This window comes from Antechinus flavipes, chromosome 5 (assembly GCF_016432865.1).
Source record: "Antechinus flavipes isolate AdamAnt ecotype Samford, QLD, Australia chromosome 5, AdamAnt_v2, whole genome shotgun sequence".
NCBI lineage: Eukaryota > Metazoa > Chordata > Mammalia > Dasyuromorphia > Dasyuridae > Antechinus > Antechinus flavipes.
Genome location: NC_067402.1, coordinates 184,955,278 through 184,976,972, shown reverse-complemented (window position 1 = coordinate 184,976,972; position 21,695 = coordinate 184,955,278). Strand labels below are relative to the sequence as shown.

General features: G+C 34.4%; 1 protein-coding gene across 2 annotated transcripts in view; it reads right to left on the bottom strand.

Annotated features, from left to right (window-relative positions):
• Positions 1 to 12,406: 12,406 nt before the first annotated feature.
• The window catches only part of LOC127539205 (alpha-2-macroglobulin-like), a 69,536-nt gene continuing 60,247 nt past the window's right edge, over positions 12,407 to 21,695 (bottom strand). For both annotated transcript variants that reach the window (XM_051963257.1, XM_051963258.1), the window contains exons 30-36: positions 20,733 to 20,951; positions 20,368 to 20,495; positions 19,872 to 19,962; positions 19,274 to 19,342; positions 18,015 to 18,117; positions 12,935 to 12,976; positions 12,407 to 12,565 (exon numbers count right to left, since the gene is read on the bottom strand). In XM_051963257.1, coding sequence (XP_051819217.1) covers positions 12,543 to 12,565; positions 12,935 to 12,976; positions 18,015 to 18,117; positions 19,274 to 19,342; positions 19,872 to 19,962; positions 20,368 to 20,495; positions 20,733 to 20,951 — 675 coding nt within the window. In that variant the 3' untranslated portion in view covers positions 12,407 to 12,542. The remainder of the gene's footprint in view (positions 12,566 to 12,934; positions 12,977 to 18,014; positions 18,118 to 19,273; positions 19,343 to 19,871; positions 19,963 to 20,367; positions 20,496 to 20,732; positions 20,952 to 21,695) is intronic.

Genomic DNA, 21,695 nt, shown 5'->3' with positions numbered 1-21,695 from the left:
AAAGGAAAGGGACCTGTATGTGCAAAAATGTTTATGGCAGCCCTTTTTGTGGTGGCAAGAAACTGGAAACTGAGTGGATGCCCATCAATTGGAGAATGGCTGAATAAATTATGGTATATGAACGTTATGTAATATTATTGTTCTGTAAGAAATGACCAACAGGATGAATACAGAGAGGCCTGGAGAGACTTACTTATGCTAAGTGAGATGAAAAACCAGGAGATCATTATACATGACAACAACAATATTATAAGATGATCAATTCTGATGAACAGGACTCTTTCCAATATGATGATTGAGACCTGTTCCAATAATTTTGTGACAAAAAGAGCCATCTACACCCAGAGAGAGGACTGTGGGAATTGAATGTGCATCACAATACAACATTCTCACTCTTTTTGTTGTTTGCTTGCATTTTATTTTCTTTCCCATTTTTTTTCCCTTTTTGATTTGACTTTTCTTCTGCAGCAAGCTTATTAGATAAATATTTTTACACATATTGGACTTACATATATTTTAACATGTATAACATATATTGGATTGCTTGCCATCTAGGGGAAGGGGTGGGGGAAAAAGTGCTAAATCTAAAACACAAGGCTATGCAAGGGTCAATGTTGAAAAATTATCTGTGCATATGTCTTGAAAATAAAAAAAAAACTTTTAAAAAAAGAAAAAAAATTAAAATCAAGCTTAAACAATTTTTAAATTGTTTTTTAAAAAATATCTTACAAATGCTAAAATTACTACCAGAATATTTTATAATTGTTATAATTTATTACAAAGTAATTGTTTTTCTTTCAATATATGTAAGCTTGATAAACAGTCCACTTCCTAAGAACTTTTATCTTTAGGTGAAGATTCTTAGTTAATAAAAAATTCCAATTAACCAGAATATCCTATTTCCCAGCTCTTCTGAGTAAACAGAACAGGAATTCACTGCACAAAGAAACACAAATGATTCACTTTGGCTATTCGGTTGTTAGAATTGAGTTAAATTTTTATCTAAGGTAAAACATTATTTGGACTTCAAAATTGATTTATTTATTGAACAAACATTTATTTAGCACATACATGTATACAAATTGACATCATTTTACCAAAGTTATTTAATAGGCTCACTGTCTTATAGCTATAAATTCAGGAGAAATGATTTCTTTTTGGCTGAGAGAATGACATGCCAATGCCATAGATATGATGTGAAAGATTCTTCATTTGGTTACAAACTTGGAGAGAGCAGTGTTGGGGTGGGGGTAGAGAGACAGAGAGAAAAACAGAGACAGAGAGAGAGGAGAGAGAAACACAGAGACAGAGAGGAAGAAGAGAGAGAGGCAGACAAAAACAGAGATATATGGAGAGAAAGAAAGAGAGAGAGAGAGAGAGAGACAGACAGACAGACAAGACAATCTGACAGAGACAGAGACAGACAGAGACGAAAAGAGAAGAGAGAGACAGAGAGCCAGAGAGAGAAAAGAGAAGAGAGAGGACAAAGCGACAGAGACAAAGAAAGAGAAAAGAGAGAGAATGCACAAACTTTTAAGTGGAGTGGATGCTGGAGCTGCACACTTTTGAGAAGCTAGTCTCTTAGCTCCTTAACTTCAGAGCAATTCTAGACAACTGAGAATATACCTCCCCAAGATGAAATCCTTGTTTCTCCTGATTTGAGCTGAAATCTCTTTGGCTCCCACTTAAGAGCTCTTTTACTTTTGTATTTTTTGGCATATTATACTAGAATTTCTCCAATATCTGCTTGCTATTTTACTTGGATAAGTGGGTTTAGTCTCCATTTACTATTCATGATGGGCCCAAGCTGGAGAACAAAAGCTAAGTGCTACCATCATTTTTAAGAGTCATCAGGAAGTAGTTTTCTTTCTTTCTCTTTAAAAAAAAAAATCAATAGTATTTTATTTTCCAAATACATGTAAAGATAGTTTCTAATATTCGTTTTTGTAAGACTTTGTGTTCCAAATTTTTCTTCCTCTCCCTTCTCTAGGACAGCAAGTAATCTAATATAGGTTAAATGTGTATAATTCTTTTAAACCTATTTCCACATTTTTCATGTTGTACAAGGAAAATCAGATCAAAAGGGAAAAAAAAACAAACTAACAGAAAATGAAAATACTATGGTCTGTTTCTATAGTTCTATCTTTAGGTGCAGAATGGCACTTTCCATCACAAGTTTTTTAAAATCACCTCATTATTGAAAAGAGCCAAATCCATCACAGTTGATCATCACATAATTTTGTTGTTGCTATGTGTAATGATCTCCTGGTCCTGCTCACTTCACTCAGCATCAGTTCACGTTAAGTCTCTCTAAAATCATTTTCCCAATCATTTCTTACAGAACAATAATATTCTATAACATTCATATACCATAACTTATTCAGCCATTCTCCAACTGATGGGCATCCACCCAGTTTCCAGTTTCTTGCCACTACAAAGAGGGCTGCCACAAACATTCCTTTATAGCTTTCTTTCTTAAGCAGACTTGCACTCTTAGAATACAGATATTTAAGAGATGGCTTTAATGGAGGAGAATTCTGGGAAGATGGCAGAATAGGTTGATAAAAGTCAAGCTGTCTCGATTTCTTTGCCCCACAAATAAAAATAATTTGCGCCTCAGGACAAATTGGTGAAAAATCAGGAAAATGAGGCAAAACAAGTGTCTTCCCGATACAATCCAAAATCTGAAGACCCCAAGTCAGGATTAACCCTCGTGAAGTGCAAACCTTCCGGGCACTCTGCTGAAACAAGTGGGGACTCCTGGGGCTAGCTGAGTCTGGAGGCTCAGCAGGAACCACAGAGCTTTTCACCTCCTGGATTGTTTGTGAAGTCGAGGTCGGAGTCTGGGAGGACTGAGTGGACCTGGGCTGATTGGGGCAGGGCCCAGCTGTGCTGCTGAGACTGGGCCCTGGGCAAGAAGGAGCCAGCACCTGGTGAGTGAAGAAGCTGGGGAGCAGGGATGGTGCTGGCTGTGAGTGCAGGAGATGGAGCTCTTTGGTTTGGGGTTCCTGGTCAGAGGGGAAAGCTGAAGCAAAGCTTGAGTCACGCCTCCCTCCCACCCCATGATTAGAGAGACTCACCTAATATTTATTTAAAAAGAAAAAAGAACCCAACCATTGAAGCATATTATGGGAATAGGGAAGACTGGGATTCATCTTCAGAAGAGGACACTTTAATTAAAAAAAAAAAAAAAAAAGCTATCCCAAAGAGTAAAGTGAAATGGCTACCTGCCTAGAGAGAATTTATTAGAGAAATAGAGAATATATTAGAACTCAAAAAAGAATTTAAAAATCAAATGAGAGACTGAGGAAAAACTAAAATAATAATAACAATCAAAATCATCCAAGAAAAGCAAGAAGATTATGAAAAAAAAAGTTCACCAAATAAAAAGAAAAGTATAGAGTCTCAAAAATGAAAATAATTTTTTGAAAATTAGAATTGGGCAAGGGGAAGCCAGTGAAGCTATGAGAGACCAAGAAATAGCAAACAAATTATAAAGATTGAGAAAATAGAACAGAAAGTGAAACATGAGAAACATGACAGATCTGGAGAATAGATCAAGAAGAGAAAATATAAGAATAACTGGACTGCCTGAAAGTTGTGATCAAAAAGAGAACCTTGACACAATAATGTAGGAAATAATCCAAGAAAATTGTCCTGGAGTCCCCGTGAGGGGAAAGTAGAAATAGAAAAAATCTACCAATCACCACCTCAAAGAAATCCTTTCTGGAAAATCACAAAGGAATGATATTGCCAAATTTTGAAAGCCCCAGATCAAAGAGAAGATTTTGCAAGAAATAAAAAAAATTTAAAATATGCTGGAAGTACAATTAGAATTATACAAGATTTACCAGCAGCTACAATAAAAGACCACAGGTCCTAGAATCATATTTACTGACAATCAAAAGAACTAGGCCTGGAGCCAAAAATATCACATCCAGTAAAATCATTTATAATTTTGAATGAGAAAAAAAATGGACCTTCAATGAACTTGTGGATTTTCAGAACTTTCTATCAACCAAATCCAAACTTAACAGAAAATTTAACATATAAGAGCCAATGTCAAAGATTAGTTTTAAGGAACTCAATATGGACAAACTTTAAACATGGACTGATTATTTTCTTTATATGGGAAACGTATACTATATGTTTAGGATTCACAGCAGCAATAGGATAGCTCAAAAGAAAGATTGGCAGAGTTAAGGTAAAAATAGTAATCATGTTATACAAATGAGGTACAGAGGAAGAATAGACACAGAAGCATTAGAAGGAGGAAGGCTTGTAGTTCTGAATACCTACTCACATTGGGAATGGGTTCAATAGACAACACCACATATAAACCATGAAGGGTATATAACCCTCCATAATCTATTTAAAAAAATAAGGGCGGGGGAGGAATGGGGGGATGGAGAAGCAAAGAATGAGGGAAGAAGATAGGGAAGGATCCCTGGGTGGGGAGAGGCTAAGTAATAATAAGTTATGGAGCAGAATTTAATTAAAGAGTCAGCAGGGATAGGAAAGGTGTATGTGTGTGTGTGTGTCTACATATGTATATATAAATATATGTATATATTATATATAATTATATATGTATATATAAATATATTTTAACTGGAGGTGGGGGTAAGGGAAAAAAGAATAAAGTAAATAAGATACATAGCAGAGAACCTGAGAATAATTTACAAGGAAATAAAAAAATGGACATTCATGAATATAATTTCTTCTACTAATATATATATATATATATATATATATATATATCCTTTTTTGATCTGGTAATTTGTTGTTATATATTTTGAATCCTCCCTGATGTTCTGCTGGGCACATGACAATGTCCTCTTTTATTTTGCTTTATTTTGTTTTGTATTTTCTTTCAGTTTTTCTTTTTATTCTTACTTAGTTTTTTTCAAATAAAATAAATTTTTAAAAAAGAAAGATGGTATAATCCTAATTTAATAATCCTCTTAATGATCCTGATTCTGTGTACTTCAACATCCCTCCACCCATCCCCAGGGTTTAGCTTGGAGTCCCCCACATACTCAGTCCTTAATCCAGGCTTTTGATTGTCAATTGAATCCCATGACCAGGGAATTCCATATTCCATGTTGGTTGTAAGGGTAATTGAAGAGTTTTAAAGTTCATGTCAAGTGCTACCTCTTGCACAAAGCTTTTCCTGATTTTTTCCCTACCCCCAACTTGTTAATGATCCACCCTAATCCTCTCCTCTGAAATTATCTGTGTGCACTTTGTTTCCTTCTCTTTAAATATAAGATTTTTGAGGATATTGTTTGTCTTTGTATCTCTGTTACCTAGCAAAATTCCTAGAACATAGTAGGTGATTAATTTATTGAATTGAGTTATTCTAAATGACAATTCTCCTTGGTGTCATGTTAGTCTGTGTTATATACTTTGATATATTCACTTTGAGTACTTTGAAAACTGTCTCAGAGAAGTAAAATGTGAAGAATGTTACATATTTTCAAAGTTATTTCAACTTGGGAATAGCGCGACTTCCATTTTAGGGCAATTAGGTGCCAGGCCTGGAGTCAGAAGCATTCATTTTCCTGAGTTCAAATCTGGATTCAGACACTTACTAGGCAAGTTACTTAACTGTTTTCCTCAATTTCCTCATCGTAAAATGAGCTGAAGAAGAAAATGGCAAACGATTCTAGTATCTTGTCAAGAAAACCCCAAATGTACCTGCCAGCTAGCTAGGGGAGGGAGTGGGGGGAAGGAAAAAATTTGCAACAAATGATTATGCAAGGGTCAATGTTGGAAAAATTATCCATGCATATGCTTTGTAAATAAAAAGCTTTAATTAAAAAAAGGTGGGGGGGAGAGAAAAAAAAAGAAAATTACAGTTATTGTTTTCCCATCTAGGTATGTAAACAATTTAACTTTTAAATACATATTTTCCTTTTGTTTATTTTTCCAAAAAAAAAAAGAAAACCCCAAATGAGGTCACAAAGAGTCAAATACAACTGAGAAATGACTAAACAATAACAACTTCTGTTATGATTGGATTTTTGTTTACAGTACTAGAAAATGCTGTTTGATTTTTCTTGGTTCTTGTAAATCTAAATATTTTCTTTCTTTCCTCTATGATAATTTATATATATATATATATGTATATATATATATATATATATAAAGATTCTACACAGTTGAACATAGGAAAACATCAGGCAAGAAGAAATTAAATATTTTTTGAAAGAAACTAGAACCAGTTCTTTCCTTACCCCCATGGTGGGGAAATGGGAAGAAGAAATACAATAAACTTTTACTGAATACTATCCAAGACCTTCATTTAAGTTTCTTTCCATACAGTTATGTATCCAGTAAATGTTTCCAGAGTTTCTGTGTGCCATATTTTGTCATTGTCTCTAATATTTACAATAAAGTTTTCTTGAACATTTAGCAAATTATAACTTCATATATTAAAAAAAAAAGAAAAAGAAAACCTGACTTTTTTTTTCCTGATTGTCCAATGTTTACTAATTACTTGAAAAAGTGGAAGATAGTAGAAAAACTCCACTAGGATGTATTATAGTGATTACCATAAGATCACTATGCTCCATGATGTGATAGCCATTGTATCAGCCTATATTTTTAGAGGATTACAAATTAGCTATGAAAATTTTTGTATTATGGTAGAGCTTAGCAGCTTAGGAACATTGTTTATTTAAATAAATTCTAGAGAGATCTCACTAACCTTTCCATTAGATCTTTTAAAATTATTGTTGTTACCATTATTGTTCTGGTTAGTTTCTATTTATGCTATAATTTTGAGGCATTTTCTTTTTTTTTTTTTAATAACTTTTTATTGACAGTACATATGCATGGGTAATTTTTTACAACATTATCCCTTGCATTCACTTCTGTTCCGATTTTTCCCTTCCCTCCCTCCACCCCCTCCCCCAGATGGCAAGCAGTCCTTTACATGTTGAATAGATCACAGTATATCCTAGATACAATATATGTGTGCAGAACCAAACAGTTTTCTTGTTGCACAGGGAGAATTGGATTCAGAAGGTAAAAATAACCTGAGAAGAAAAACAAAAATGCAAACAGTTCACATTCGTTTCCCAGTGTTCTTTCTTTGGGTGTAGCTGCTTCTGTCTGTCATTGATCAATTGGAACTGAGTTAGCTCTTCTCTTTGTCGAAGAAATCCACTTCCATCAGAATACATCCTCATACAATATCGTTGTTGAAGTATATAATGATCTCCTGGTTCTGCTCATTTCACTCAGCATCAGTTCATGTAAGTCTCTACAGGTCTTTCTGAAATCATCTGCTGGTCATTTCTTACAGAACAATAATATTCCATAACATTCATATACCACAATTTACCCAGCCATTCTCCAATTGATGGGCATCCATTCATTTTCCAGTTTCTGGCCACTACAAACAGGGCTGCCACAAACATTTTGGCACATACAGGTCCCTTTCCCTTCTTTAGTATCTCTTTGGGGTATAAGCCCAATAGAAACACTGCTGGATCAAAGGGTATGCACAGTTTGATAACTTTTTGGGCATAATTCCAGATTGCTCTCCAGAATGGTTGGATTCGTTCACAACTCCACCAACCATGCATCAGTGTCCCAGTTTTCTCACATCCCCTCCAACATTCATCATTATTTTTTCCTGTCATCTTAGCCAATCTGAGAGGTGTGTAGTGGTATCTCAGAGTTGTCATAATTTGCATTTCTCTGATCAATAGTGATTTGGAACACTTTCATATGAGTGGTAATAGTTTCAATTTTATCATCTGAAAATTGTCTGTTTTATCCTTTGACCATTTATCAATTGGAGAATGGCTTGATTTCTTATAAATTAGAATCAATTCTCTATATATTTTGGGAATGAGGCCTTTATCAGAATCTTTAACTGTAAAAATGTTTTCCCAGTTTGTTGCTTCCCTTCTAATCTTGTCTGCATTAGTTTTGTTTGTACAAAGGCTTTTTAATTTGATATAATCAAAATTTTCTATTTTGTCATCAATAATGATCTCTAGTTCCTCTTTGGTCACAAATTCCTTCCTTCTTCACAAGTCTGAGAGGTAAACTATCCTAGATTCCTCTAATTTATTTATAATCTCGTTCTTTATGCCTAAATCATGGACCCATTTTGATCTTATCTTGGTGTACGCTCTTAAGTGTGGGTCCCGAGGCATTTTCTAATGATAGTATTTCCTTTTCCTTGCTTTGAGTCATTATTGTGTAATTGTATTTGTTCAAGTTAAATTCAACATTATTTGAATGCTAAATTTTAATAGTTGTACTAAATATACCCTTATACATAAGGATTATCTTATATAGCTGTTATATATTTTCTTATATATGTTTCTTATACATATCATATATTTTTTAAGTTCTATGCTAAATTTTAATAGTTGTACTAAATATACCCTTATACTTAAGGATTATCTTATATAATTGTTACATATTTTCTTATATATATATATATATCATATATTTTTTAAGTTCTTTTTTTAAAATCAGAAAATAACTTTGGGTGTATTCCTTGTGGGTATATTAAGGGAAAACATGGATGAAAATTGCAGAGAAAGGACAATCACGCATTATTTTTCAGGAAATAACCATTTCTATGACATGTCAGATCTAATGTCATATTGAGATGTTTTTGTTCTTTTGTATAAAGATACACACAAAGAAGAGTCAAAAATTAATGCGAATTTACATTTATCACAGGTATATTAGATACTCATTATTATATGCCATCGTTACTATTATTATATTTAAATATGAAATACTTTTTTAAAACAAGTCTCTAACTAGAAATAATGCTGAAAGAATGGTTCTCTATGGTTTAGAGAGTCAGAAATCCTTAATTTCTATACTGACTTGTGTCTTAATAAATTGGATACACTAACCTTTAGATTTGGTCCATAGAGTTTGTAACAGAATATACAATGTTGCTTCTATTTCTACAGCAGGCAGAGCAGCTGGCAAAAGAATGTCACATATGATCTCCCTAGAATATAAATGATAGGTAGGTCCCAAAGGCACACATCTTTTGAAGTCTCTTAGCTCTGACTTTCCCTCCTTATTTCTTCCTGGTGAGCAAAGAAGCACTCCTTTACTCATCCCTATCATTGTTTCACCAAACTCCCTAACATACCAATTACTCTGTTTTTTTTTTTTAGTCCCATAATCTATACTTTCATCATACAGGGATGATGACATTGTACTTTTAAAAAATTTTAACATTCTTTTTTTTTTTCTTTTTTGCTGAGACAATTGGGTTAAGTGACTTGCTCAAGGTCACACAGCTAGGACGTATTTAACATTCTTTTTTTTTTTTTAATTTTGAGTTCTAAATTTTCTTCCTCTCTCTACTCCCTTCCCTATCTTTTGAGAACATCAGCATTATGATATGAATTATATATGTGAAATCATGTCAAATATGATGATCACATTATAGATCTTACCATTACCTACAAATGTTCTACTTTCTTAAAAAAAAATAGCATTTTATTTTTTTCCAAATACATGCAAAGATAGTTTTTAATATTCTACTTTCTTAATCAAAAGCTCTAACATTTTTGTTGGCTGCTTTGAAAATCCCACGGGACCTAAAACAGCTATTAATTTGTACACCTTTTATGTCCTTTTTTACAGAAATCCATATATATCATCCATTTAGGACTACTGTTAATTTTATTTTCAAATTATAAAAGCTCAGTGATATATTTGTATGTTTATCATTGGACTAGAAATATCCTTGATATTCCTTCATGTAGTTCCTTCAGCCAAAAGATTAGCAAAGAGCTAAAGACCTTTATAAGAGAATGAAATATTTATGCTTTGTGGCTCCCCATCTTCCCACTAATAAGTTATTTGGACAGTGCATTCAGTAGGAAACTTCTCTAGTAGCTTCAAAGTTATTTGCCTTTGGGGTGGGAGTAGTCTAAACCCCAAGTGACATTGAGTATGTAGGTGTCTGGGGGAGAAACTTCATTCACTTCTGAGGGGCTTATTGTCTACTGTGAATGTGTTTTCTGTTTTCATGGGTTTCTGTATTTTCTTGAGGTGAGGAGGGAATAAAAACTGCCTTATATTTCACATATACTTTTCATGTTTCTATATAAGCTGGCAACTCTATAATTATTCATATTTTTGGAAATGTAGATGTGATATATATTTAACTACTTCATCAACTATATCTGGTTGAGTGGCAAATTAGTCTTTTTGGTCAGAATCTGAGATTGGACTAGTCCATATGAGACAGGAGCTTTGTGGAGACCCTGGTCCAAATATTTCATATAAAGTAGTTTACAAACTTTTAATGTAATGTTTATTTGGGCCTTGGCTCTAACCAACTGATTCTGAAATAACTACTAGATGAAGACATCTATATTTGTTCCATGTCTGTTATAACAGTCAGGATTTTGGGGGAGGAGGAACATGTTACTGGATACTTATCACAACCAGCACCTTTTCATTTTCTTCTTGAAGTTGGTTTCCCAGTGCCTAGCATAGTGTATGGTACATAACAGACACTTTCCCTCCCATAATAGACACATACTCATTAATGGCTGAGTGAAAAAATATTCATAACAACATCAAAAAATCACAGTATCTTGCATTTGAAAGAAGGCTCTGAAGTAACTTGTCCTGAGCAAGAATTCCCACAACAATATAGCTGAACAATAGTTAAATAATCTTTTCTTGAATTTTTATTTGGTGAGTGAGAGCTCATTATCTACCCCAAAGGCCCATTCTACTTTGTTGGTTTTTTTTTTTTTTTTGAGTTTGTAGGTCATTTAATTACTGTCTTCTTTTTTATATGTAATAGATTTTTATTTTTCAAAATATATGCAAAAATAGTCTTCAGCATATGCCTCTGCAAAACTCTGTGTTCCATATTTTTATCTCTGCAATATAGATTAAATATATACAATTCTTCTAAACATATTTCCACATTTATCATTCTGCACAAAAAAAATCATGCCAAAAAGAAAAAAAAATGAGAGGAAAAAAATAAGCAAGCAAATAACAAAAAAAGGTGAAAATACTATATTGTGATCCACATTCAGTTCCCACAGTCCGCTCTCTAGGTGCAGATGGTTCTCTCCATCACGCCTCCATTGGAACTGGCCTGAATCACCTCATTGTTGAAAAGAACCACATCAATCAAAATTGATCATTGTATAATCTTTTTTTTCCCCTTGAGGCAACTGGAGTTAAGAGACTTGCCCAGGGCATATAGCTAGGAAGTGTCTGAGGCCAGGTTTGAACTCAGGTTTTCCTGACTTCAGGGCTAGTGCTCTATCCATTCCCCCCCATCCCATCTTTTCTTACAGAACAATAATATTCCATAACATTCCATAACAACCATAACTTGTTCAGTCATTCCCTAACTGATGGGCAGTCACTCGATTTTCAGTTCTTTGCCACTACAAAAAGGGCTGCCACAAACGTTTTTGCACATGTGAATTTTTTCCCTCTTTTATGATCTCTTTGGAATACAGACCCAGTAGAGACACTGCTGGATCAAAGCACATGCATAGTTTGGTAGCCCTTTGGCCCATTCTGCTTTGGAATAGTTGAAATTGTTAAAAAAAATTTATTTATATCAAGCCTAAATTTTCCTTTTTAAAACTTCAAACCATTGATCCTCATTCTGCTCCCATAAGATTAATCCACCCCCTATTCCAAGATCTACCCTTTCAAAAATTTGAGTTTCCATTTTTTTCCTGTCTTTCTTCAACATGCTAAAAATTCCTATTTCCTTCCTTATCCCAAGAAGATATGATCTTGAAATTCCTTCACTTTTCTAGTTTCCTTCCCCTTTTTGGAAGACTATCAATTGTTTTGTGTCTGTTCAAACATAACTTTTTTTTGGGGGGGTAGGGTGAAGAGATATTCCTAAGTATTCACCATAATCAGCATCTTTTGATTTCCTTATCAAAAGGAATGGTGATGTTCAGAACTGATCTTGCAGCACTAAAGATCTTAAATCTTTTTTTCAAACATGTTGCTATTTAGCCTTCCCAGTCTTATGCCTACCTAGTTAAATTTTTTTTGAGCCATTGGAGAAATTTACATTTGACTCTATTAAAGTTTTATATTATTTTCTTTGACTCAATGTTCTAGCAGAGTATGAAGTTCCCAAGTTATTATTATCATCATCAAGCCCCCAATCCCCTTGATATGGAAGGGATAACAGTAAATATTTGAGAGAGGTAGAATTTGAACTCAGGTCTTAACTAACTTTCACCTAGTTGCCTAACTATTTTCATTATTCTCCAAGGGCAAAGAGTATTCTTACATTATTCTTGTCTTTCTCCTCACCCTCTCCTAGTGTACAATTCTGAATACACATTTGGTCCTTAATATAGTGTTGGTGCAAGAATTAAAAAAAAATAAGACCAAGCATAGCTACTGACTCTATACACACATTTATTCAACAAGATTTTGGTTTTTTTTTGGTTTTGTCTTTGCTGAAAAAAACAATATTATCTGGGTTAGGAGAGGCTGGAAACCAAACTTCTAAGTCTTGTGCTTGGATGTGGATCTTAAGCATTTTCTTCATTTTCATCTGTGAAGAGAAGAGAGAAATAAAAAAGCCTTCCCTAAAGTTTCCAAAAAATCAAGTAACATCCCCAGTTAGATCTGCTTGCCTTAGAAGAAAGCTTTTAGCATGCTGTAGAGAAAAGTGTGACTCAGAGATATTTGCCACAAAAAAAGCATGCAGCTTAGTGGAGGGGCTGGGGAAAGGGAGATAAATCACTATAATCAGAGACACCTGGTCAGACTTAGAAGCCCTCTCTCCAACCAGCTCCACCTGTGCGTATGGAAGGAGTGGGCTGCTACTTATGAGACTTAAATGCTAACGGAGATAGTAGATAACAGAATTAAAAAGAACAAGAGGATAAACAAACATCTGGATACACCTTTAGTTTCTCACCTGTGCTGCAGGGAGCACGGTACTCAGCAACACCATATTCATCTGAAAGAAACAAAAATGGTGAGGTTAAGAGAGAAGAGGATGGGGAAGTGGAGACCATATATTTTAAATATTTAATTTGCTTTGTGATGGAAAAAATGTAAAGTGACCTCACTATATTAGAGAGGAAATAATGTTCATTAAGCCATTAAGTAACAGAAAAAATTAACAATACCTTCCTCTCCTTGGAAGCACCACGAAACTTTCCTCTAAATGTGGCTATTCAAATTTAAGCTACTTAGGAAGGATTTAATTTTCTTAATGAAGCAGTTGGCTGATCTGTGGAGAGAGCACTGGGCTTGGAGTCAGGAAGGCCTGAGTTCAAATTCCACTTCAGATACTTACTGGCTGTGTGACTTTTAGCACACTGTTACCTCAGTTTCCTCAAATGTAAAATATCAATAATAATAGTACCAATCTGCCAGGATTGTTGTAAGGATCAAATGAGATAATATTTATCTCTAGGTTGAACTATATTCAGCTAAAATTAATTAGAACATATAATATATAATATATATAATACATATTATATCATATATAATACAATATGCATGATATTATTATGTAACTATAAATAATGTTAATATTATATATATAATTAGAATAGTAATTATCACCATGATAGTAATCATAGGCAGCATTAGGCTGGCACTTAGAGTAAATACTCAGATCAAGTATACATGTGACAACAAAGTGGTAGCAGAATAAGGTTGTTCAAGCCAATTCAAGTCCATAATCCAACAAATTTGGCATCCTTCAGTGCAAAGATAATGGGAAACGCAGGGAGAGAGAAAGGTAGGGTCTTAGGGTTGAGTCAGGACACAGTCATTATGTTCTGCATAGCCCCAGAGGGCAGAAATAATAACAATGCATAGAAATAATAAGTGGACAGATTTTGGCTTGAATAGAAAAAAATTTTAAACTATTAATTTTGTACAAAAAAAGGGAACAAGCTGTTTCAGTAAGTAATGACTCCTTTGTCACTGTGCAGAAGCTAGATGAACTTTTGTTCTATAAATAAAGCTATCTTATTTTGTGTTTCAATTACTGTCTTAATTTGTTAGTCACCATATCTCTAGGACTTCTTTTTTTTTTTGGTGAGGCAATTGGGATTAAGTGACTTGCCCAGGTTCACATAGCTAATAAGTATTAAGTGTCTGTGGCTGGATTTGAACTCAGATACTCCTGACTTCAGGGCCAGTCCTCTATTCACTGTGCCCAGACTTATTTTCAAGTCTACACTGTAAATTTCTTGGAGTGTCAGCTTTACATTTCAATTCCATAAAAATTTGTATCATCATTATCATCATTACCACTATTATCATCATTTTCATCATCATAATCTCATTTTCATCTTTCCAACTAGAAAAAGTCTTGGAACAAGTTGCTATATTACTATAACTCCTTCATATTCAATGTTTCATGAACTGTTTTTTACACAGGTGGCTAACATAATTACTTTTTGTAATTAAATACAAATATTAAGATGTAAGCTTTCCCCATAGGCTGATGGAAAGCATCTCTGGTATAATATCTGGTGATACTGGTATAACATCAACTGACAAAAAAATAGGGAAGATGTCACCCTCACCCTGTTCCATGTGATTTTGATGCCAGATTTTTAAAAAATGCAATTTTCCTCAAACACGTCTTATGACTTCCCCAGACAGATCTATATCTACATCTCCTTTGAATCCATGGAATATATGAATCCAAAGAATTTATCTTTTTTGTACCACGTAGTAGAGATTATGAATTATTTGGATTGGTGGCATCTATTCAAAATATTCCTCTTAAATTTTTTAATGGGTCAGCGTTAAGTCTGGCAAAGCAAACCTGACAACTGTTTGTTCTCACAATGGTCTGGTTCTTGGGCTGTTTATAGGTTGAATTCCCAAGAGGTCAGTTTGTATTTTTATTGTGAAGATTTTCCATCTGCCAATCCATGAAAGACTAAAGGCTTCTGATGGATTATTTTAGCCACTAGATCAAACCTTGCTAGTAATTTGGCACTTGTGAAACTTTTATCACCTGCAGTGATGTTGCATGTTTTTGTTGTTCATTCATTTTCCAATAACATCTGACTCTGTGATTTGAGATTTTCTTGGGAAAAATACTGAAATGATTTGCCATTTCCTTCTCCAGCTCATTTTACAGATGAACTAACTGAGGCAATAGGATTAAGTGACTTGCCCAGGGGTCATACAGCCAGTGAGTGTCTAAGGTTGGCTTTGAACTCAGGAAGGCGAATCTTCCTGGCACTCCTTCACTGAGGTGCCATCCTGGGGTGTCACATAGCTTTCCTATTTTACTCTACTTTACTCATCCAGTCTGGGTTCCTTCAACATAGCCCTTCAGGAGTTGCTGGTAGCAATCACTTGGTTTTGGATCGTTATACTAATCCCCCTATTTCTCTAAACAAGTGCACATGACAGCCATTTGTTCTATTTCAACATATTGCTGGCTGACTTCCAAAAGTATTTCTGTAGGTTTGGAGCCCTTGAATCATGCTCTAAAAATATAAATTGTCTTCCTCTTTTTCAGTGTGGAAGTCTTCATCCTCTTAGACTTGCCTTGCAACAATGGGACTTTGTTTTATTATAAAAGGCAGTTAAGTAGTGCAATAGATAAGAGCACTGGATGATCTGGAGTCAGGAAGACCTTTTAGAACTGAAAGTAGAACTATGCTTTAGATATATCAATCTGGCTTTTATATGAAGGATGGATTACAAAGGAAGTGAGACTGAAAGAAAGGAAATGCACTTATTTATTAAAATTATTAAATTATTTTATATTTTATTAATTATTAAAATTTATAATATTATATTATTTTATGTATTTACTAACTAGGTACCAGGGACTTAACAAATATTTATCTCATCTGATCCTCACAACCACCATGGAAGGGAGGTATTTTTATTATCCCCATTTTACAGATGAGGAAACTGAGATAAAAAAAATAAAAGTGGCTTGCCAAGTATCCCACAGTTAGTAAATGTCTGAAGTCATATTTGAAATCAGGTTTTCTTGACCCCAGGCCCAGCATGTAATCACTGTGCCATCTAGAATTCTGACCAGGAGTGGGGAGATTAATTATGAGACTATTGAAATAGTCCAGGTGAGAAAAAGTTTTTAACTGAGGTAACTGCTATGTCAATAGAGAAAAAGCAACCAATGAAGGAGGAGAAATCAATAAGACTTGGCCACTTCATAGATATGAAGGCATGGAAACATAGAAGGGTCTTGGATGATGCTTAAGAGCCAGCCTGGGTGACTAGAAAGATTACAGTTTTATTTTAATTTAATACACATTTGGAATATTAACTGCTTGCATTTTGATTTTTCTTCCCGGGTTACTTATACCTTCTGAATCTAATTCTTCCTGTGCAACAAGAGAACTGTTCGGTTCTGTACACATATATTGTATATAGGATATACTGTAACCTATTTAACATGTAAAGGACTGCTTGTCATCTGGGGGAGGGGGTGGAGGGAGGGAGGGGAAAAATAGGAATAGCAGTGAATGCAAGGGATAATGTTGTAAAAAATTACCCTGGCATGGGTTCTGTCAATAAAAAGTTATTTTAAAAAATTTAATACACATTTGTTAAGCGCTAGCTATAAGGCAGGCAGGGTGCCTAAGTAGTTTAGAATTTTCCCTGTGGCCTTTTTTGTGCCTTGTGGAAAGAAAGCAACCCCATCATTGCAGCCAGTACCTTTTCTTTGCACTTAACCATTATGCATTTTAATTAGTTGATCTAATTTTTGGGATTTGGGATGCCCAGTACCCTCTAGGACCTAAGGGCATGGCATATAACAAGCACCAAGCATATGTTGAATTTATGGCCTGTGGTTAACATTTGTTTTAAGATGTACAAAGTTCTTTGCTTTCAAATAATCCTATAGAATATCTCTATGAAGTTGGGAGGGCACGTATCATTATCATTTTACAGCAGAGAAAACTATATCAGAAAAATCGAATGGCTAGGAAATGCCCAAGCCTGCCTCCAAAGTCATGTGTCCCTACTCCAAGTCCAGTGTTCTCTGCATGAGAATGCTGCCTTTGGAATTTCTTGTAAAATCATAGGGTTCCAGAACTTAGAGCAGGAAGGAATCTCAGAGGTCTCAAGTCCAATTCCTGAGGAAATTGGGGTCCAAAGGGTTGGAAATAAGGATGAACCAAGAAGAAATCAGGAAGTGGTGAGGGGAATCAGGAGAATAATTTACAAACTGAAAGCAATGATTTAAGGATGAACAACTTTGGGTTTTGGTTTTGGTTTTTGAGACAATTGGGGTTAAGTGACCTGTTCAGGGTCACACAGCTAGTAAGTAGTCAGTGTCTGAAGCTGGATTTGAACAGGGTGGGTGCTCTATCCACTGCACCAACTAGCTGTCCCCGGGTGAACAATTTTGAAAGACTTGAGAAATTTGATCAATATCATGACTATAAAGCACTCTACCCAACTCCTGATAGAAAATAGAAACAGATACAGAGAATATCTGGATATCATCCTCCTGATGGACTCAGAGTACAGACTAAGACATTTTTTGAGACATGGACCACGTGTAAATTTGTTTTGTTTGGCTTGTCATGTTTGTAAAAGGAATTTGTTTTTCTTGCTTTCTTAATTCAGGGGGAAGGATAGAGAGAGGAGAAGAAGAGATAAGGCATATTTTTGTTTGAAAAAATAACATGTTTTTTAATTGCCATTTTTTTCCTTTTTGATCTGATTTTTCTTGTGTATCATGATAAATGTGGAAATCTGTTTACAAGAATTCCATATGTTTAACCTATCTCAAATTACTTGCTCTCTAAGGAAAAGAGGAGGAAGGGAAGGAGGAAGAAAAACTTGGAACACAAGGTTTTATAATAGTCAATGTTAAAAATTATCTTTGCATGTGTTTTGAAAAAAAAAATTTTTAAATGATAAAAAAATATAATTTGATAGACAAAAAAGAGCATAAAGAAAAAGAATGATTATAGAGGATCACAGAGGTAGAAAGTTTAGTTTCTTTAGTGTTTTAGATCACATTCATTTACCTGTTTCATAGTAATCATAGATTTTCACCACAGCTGGCTTTAGGTCTTTTACTGGAATATCTTGGGTCACAGTGAAGGAAAAGGACAATGTCTGATTGGTCATCTAGAAGGGAAAACAGGCATTAAGTAACAACAAGCAATGAAACCTTCTTTTCCCCTGTTTTAAGCAAGATTATCCTTCCTCACTCTTCATTTTTTTTGGTTACCTTATTTTGCTGTACAGACAAAAGTGAGAATGAAGAAATAGAAAAGAGAAGAGGTAAAGAGAGTAAAGAGATACTGATATGGGATCTTTGTTAATTTGAGAGTTCAACTTCAAACTAGTTGACTGGTTATGTGGCCCTATATATGTACAAGATAAAATGGGTAATAGAATAGAATTTCAAACCATTATACTCTACATAATACTACAAGGTATGTTCTTTTCAATAAATGAGAAATTCCTAAGCCATCTTCTATTGATTCAATAATGATGATAATAGCTGACATTTATACACACACACACACACACACACACACACACACACACACTCAAGTCTACAGATCAAGAAAGTAAAATCCTGACAGGTTAAGAGATTTATTTCAGATTACACAGTTAAAGTAATAGATATTGCAGGTATTGCCTTCAATTACTTTCTTATTCTCCCAGAGTATCGAGAATAGGGATGATCAATAATCTCTGTTGACTTATTAACTTTACTGTGTTCACGTGACAGCAAACCTTGAGCTAAAAATGTGAAAAGGGTCAATCACCTAAACATTTCCAAATGTTATAATATTTGGAATTGTATGAAAAAAGACAATAATGTGACGAGACTGATTTTTGTTTAGCTTGTATAATCTGTCTTGTTTGCTTTAAAGTCACCAAAAAACATCTAGACATATAAAATGTGGTTTGTTTTTTTCTCATATAGTTATTTCAGAATGGGGAACAAAGTCATATTGACTAACCCCTCTCTTGACTTCCCTTTTTCCTTGGTATTCTTAAAATGATTCATATAATTAAGAAGCCATTGGTCATTCTAGGAAGACCTAGATCTCTAATAAAAACTGGCCCAAGAAAATCAAATATCCTAATTTCAATATAAATTATTTTTCTGTAGACCTGAGAAAAATCTGAAATGTTATTAAAGAGAGGAGAAAATATCCTGTTTTAACATGGGTTATAGCAGAACATTCTCAAATTAAACCAGAACAGATTTGATTTTTCTTATTTAAAGAGACTGTCCATCCTTAAAGTAAGGGTGAAGGATTCTCACCTTTTCCACATAAAGCAAGACATGGTTGCTGCTCACTTCGGTTTTACTCAGGATACCAGATTTTACAAGCTGAGAAAAATGGGAGACATCACAAATGTTATTAAGTAGATGAAATTCCTGGAGACCACTAGGAAAATTAAGCAAAGAGTAAGAGTTGGATTCCTAAAAGAAGCTAGTGATGGGATCTAAAATGAGTTTTATATGTATAACATATATTGGATTGCTAGGGAAGGGGATGAGGGGAAGGAGGAGAAAAATCTGAAACACAAGGCTATGCAAGGGTCAGTATTGAAAAATTATCTATGCATATGTTTTGAAAATAAAAAGCTTAAAAAACCCCAAAAATAAATAAAATACAATGGCTTTTATAGATTAGGACTATGCTACAAAAAGAATAAAAAGAAGAAAAGATAAAATGTGCTCTTTTTTTCTTGTAACCCTCACTGTAATAAGCACAGTGCTGAATACAAATAATCCTTCTGGTTTTTTAGAATCATTGTAGGACTTAGATTCATAGTGATTTTCACTGGGTTTGGACAAGAATATAGTTTTAGGATGAGTCCCCAGATACAGTTTATTGTGTTTAAAATGTACATACCGCCCTCACGGTTGGTTTTGAAGGGATGAAACCTGATACCATCTTCACATCAATAATCACCATATTGGAGGCAGGACGACTTCCTTCGTAACTATAGATGCATCGAAGAAAGGAATTAGGATCTATAATTAGCTCCCAATTCTTTGGGGCCTAATTCAAATTCTGCTTCCTTCTGAAGTGTTTACCAAATTACCCTCACACAACAGGCTTTTCTTTTTCTGCATCATTAAAAGCTTATAAAAAGAAACAGATTCCTTTCCCTCTCAGAAAATTTAAGCTGAAGACTATAAGTTATCATAGTACAGAGTAGGGGCAAAGGTAGATTCAATATTGTCTCGTTCTACACAATCAGTACTGTTCATATTGAAAATACACTGTTTTTTCCAATAAGTTTAATTCAAGAGCTTCCTTTCTAGGTTAATGGCATATGATATTTTTGATTTAATGAAGTAGTGGACAGCTCTAAGACTAAAAAGGTAAATTCAGAAGGTTTTACCTGGCATTAAATGAGATCTGGAAGGTTTTATGGGCTTTTGCAGAATCACAGGTTGAAGGAATGGTCTGCACTAATAGGTGAAATGGAGATTCCATTTTCTGTATCTGGACATTGTATTTCAGAGATGTCTGTAGAACATTAAGAACAGGGTTAGTTTTTCTGTATTTAATAAATAAATATAATAATAAAACTATATTTTATGTAACAAATAAAATTAGCAAAAATTTCTATAAATTATTAAAAATAAAATAAATATTTATTTCAGTATCATCTTCCATCAGCTCTTTTCATGACTTCCCATAAGGGTATTGAGCAGATCTTACAGGTAAGATTGATTCTCTCTACCCTACTCCTAGGAATCTCACCTTAAGGTACACACATCCTTCCCCTTTCACTCCTGCATTGTACACTCCAGGGACCGCTGGTAATGAGACTTGCTGTAGCAGTAAGCGGTTGGCAGAGTCTACTTGAAAGTTTTTAGAAAAGTCTTCAGAAGATTTGATAGTCACCACAGCAGGTGTCCCAAGTTTACTGTAAGTGACCGTTCCATATCGGGACAGGGCTTGGAGTGCAATCACTGTGTCCTAGAAGAGAGAAATGTGGGAGTCCTTAGTGGGGTAAACATTTGGAGGAATGGATGCCAGAGTCCCCAGGATAACTTTAGGTTATTTGCACTGCTGAACATTGATTCTTGAATATCTTATAAAATATAGCCAGATTTGTAGTTCACATACTTATCTCAAGATTGAATTTCCTTGGAAGAATTTTTTTTATTTGTTTTAATTTTATTTATTTGTTCACTTATCTTATGCATCAAAAATGTGATATTTTTATTTTCCTATTTCTGCCATTTTTTATCTAACTCCCATCCCATATGTAGTATGATACTCTTTTCTCATCCTTCCATAAGTCCCCATAGGTGCACTGTCTTTTTATCCTATAGCTAATGTTAAAAAAAAAAATCCATAAAAGAAAAAAAAAAACGACCAAAAGGAGACATAGAAGTAAACAGAATGTTTTTGGAATTTGTTGTCATAAAGCAAATTTGTTTGGAGCCTGGACCTGTGAGTGCACTGTCATTGGGAACTATTTGTGGGGAAATTTTCACTCCCAATTGTTAAAGGACAGGTCAATTCTCTGAAAGCCTCCACAGCTTTGAAACACAGCATCTGATGGAGTTGCAAGGCAGCCTTTGCTGATACAGGTTTTGTGGACTGGGAATGAGATAAATTGGAGGCAGAGAGAAGAGGGGAGAGGTCAGACAACGCAATGGACTTTCAGTCAGAGAGGTCAGAGAACAGCAACTGCCTCTCAATCTCCTTGTATCA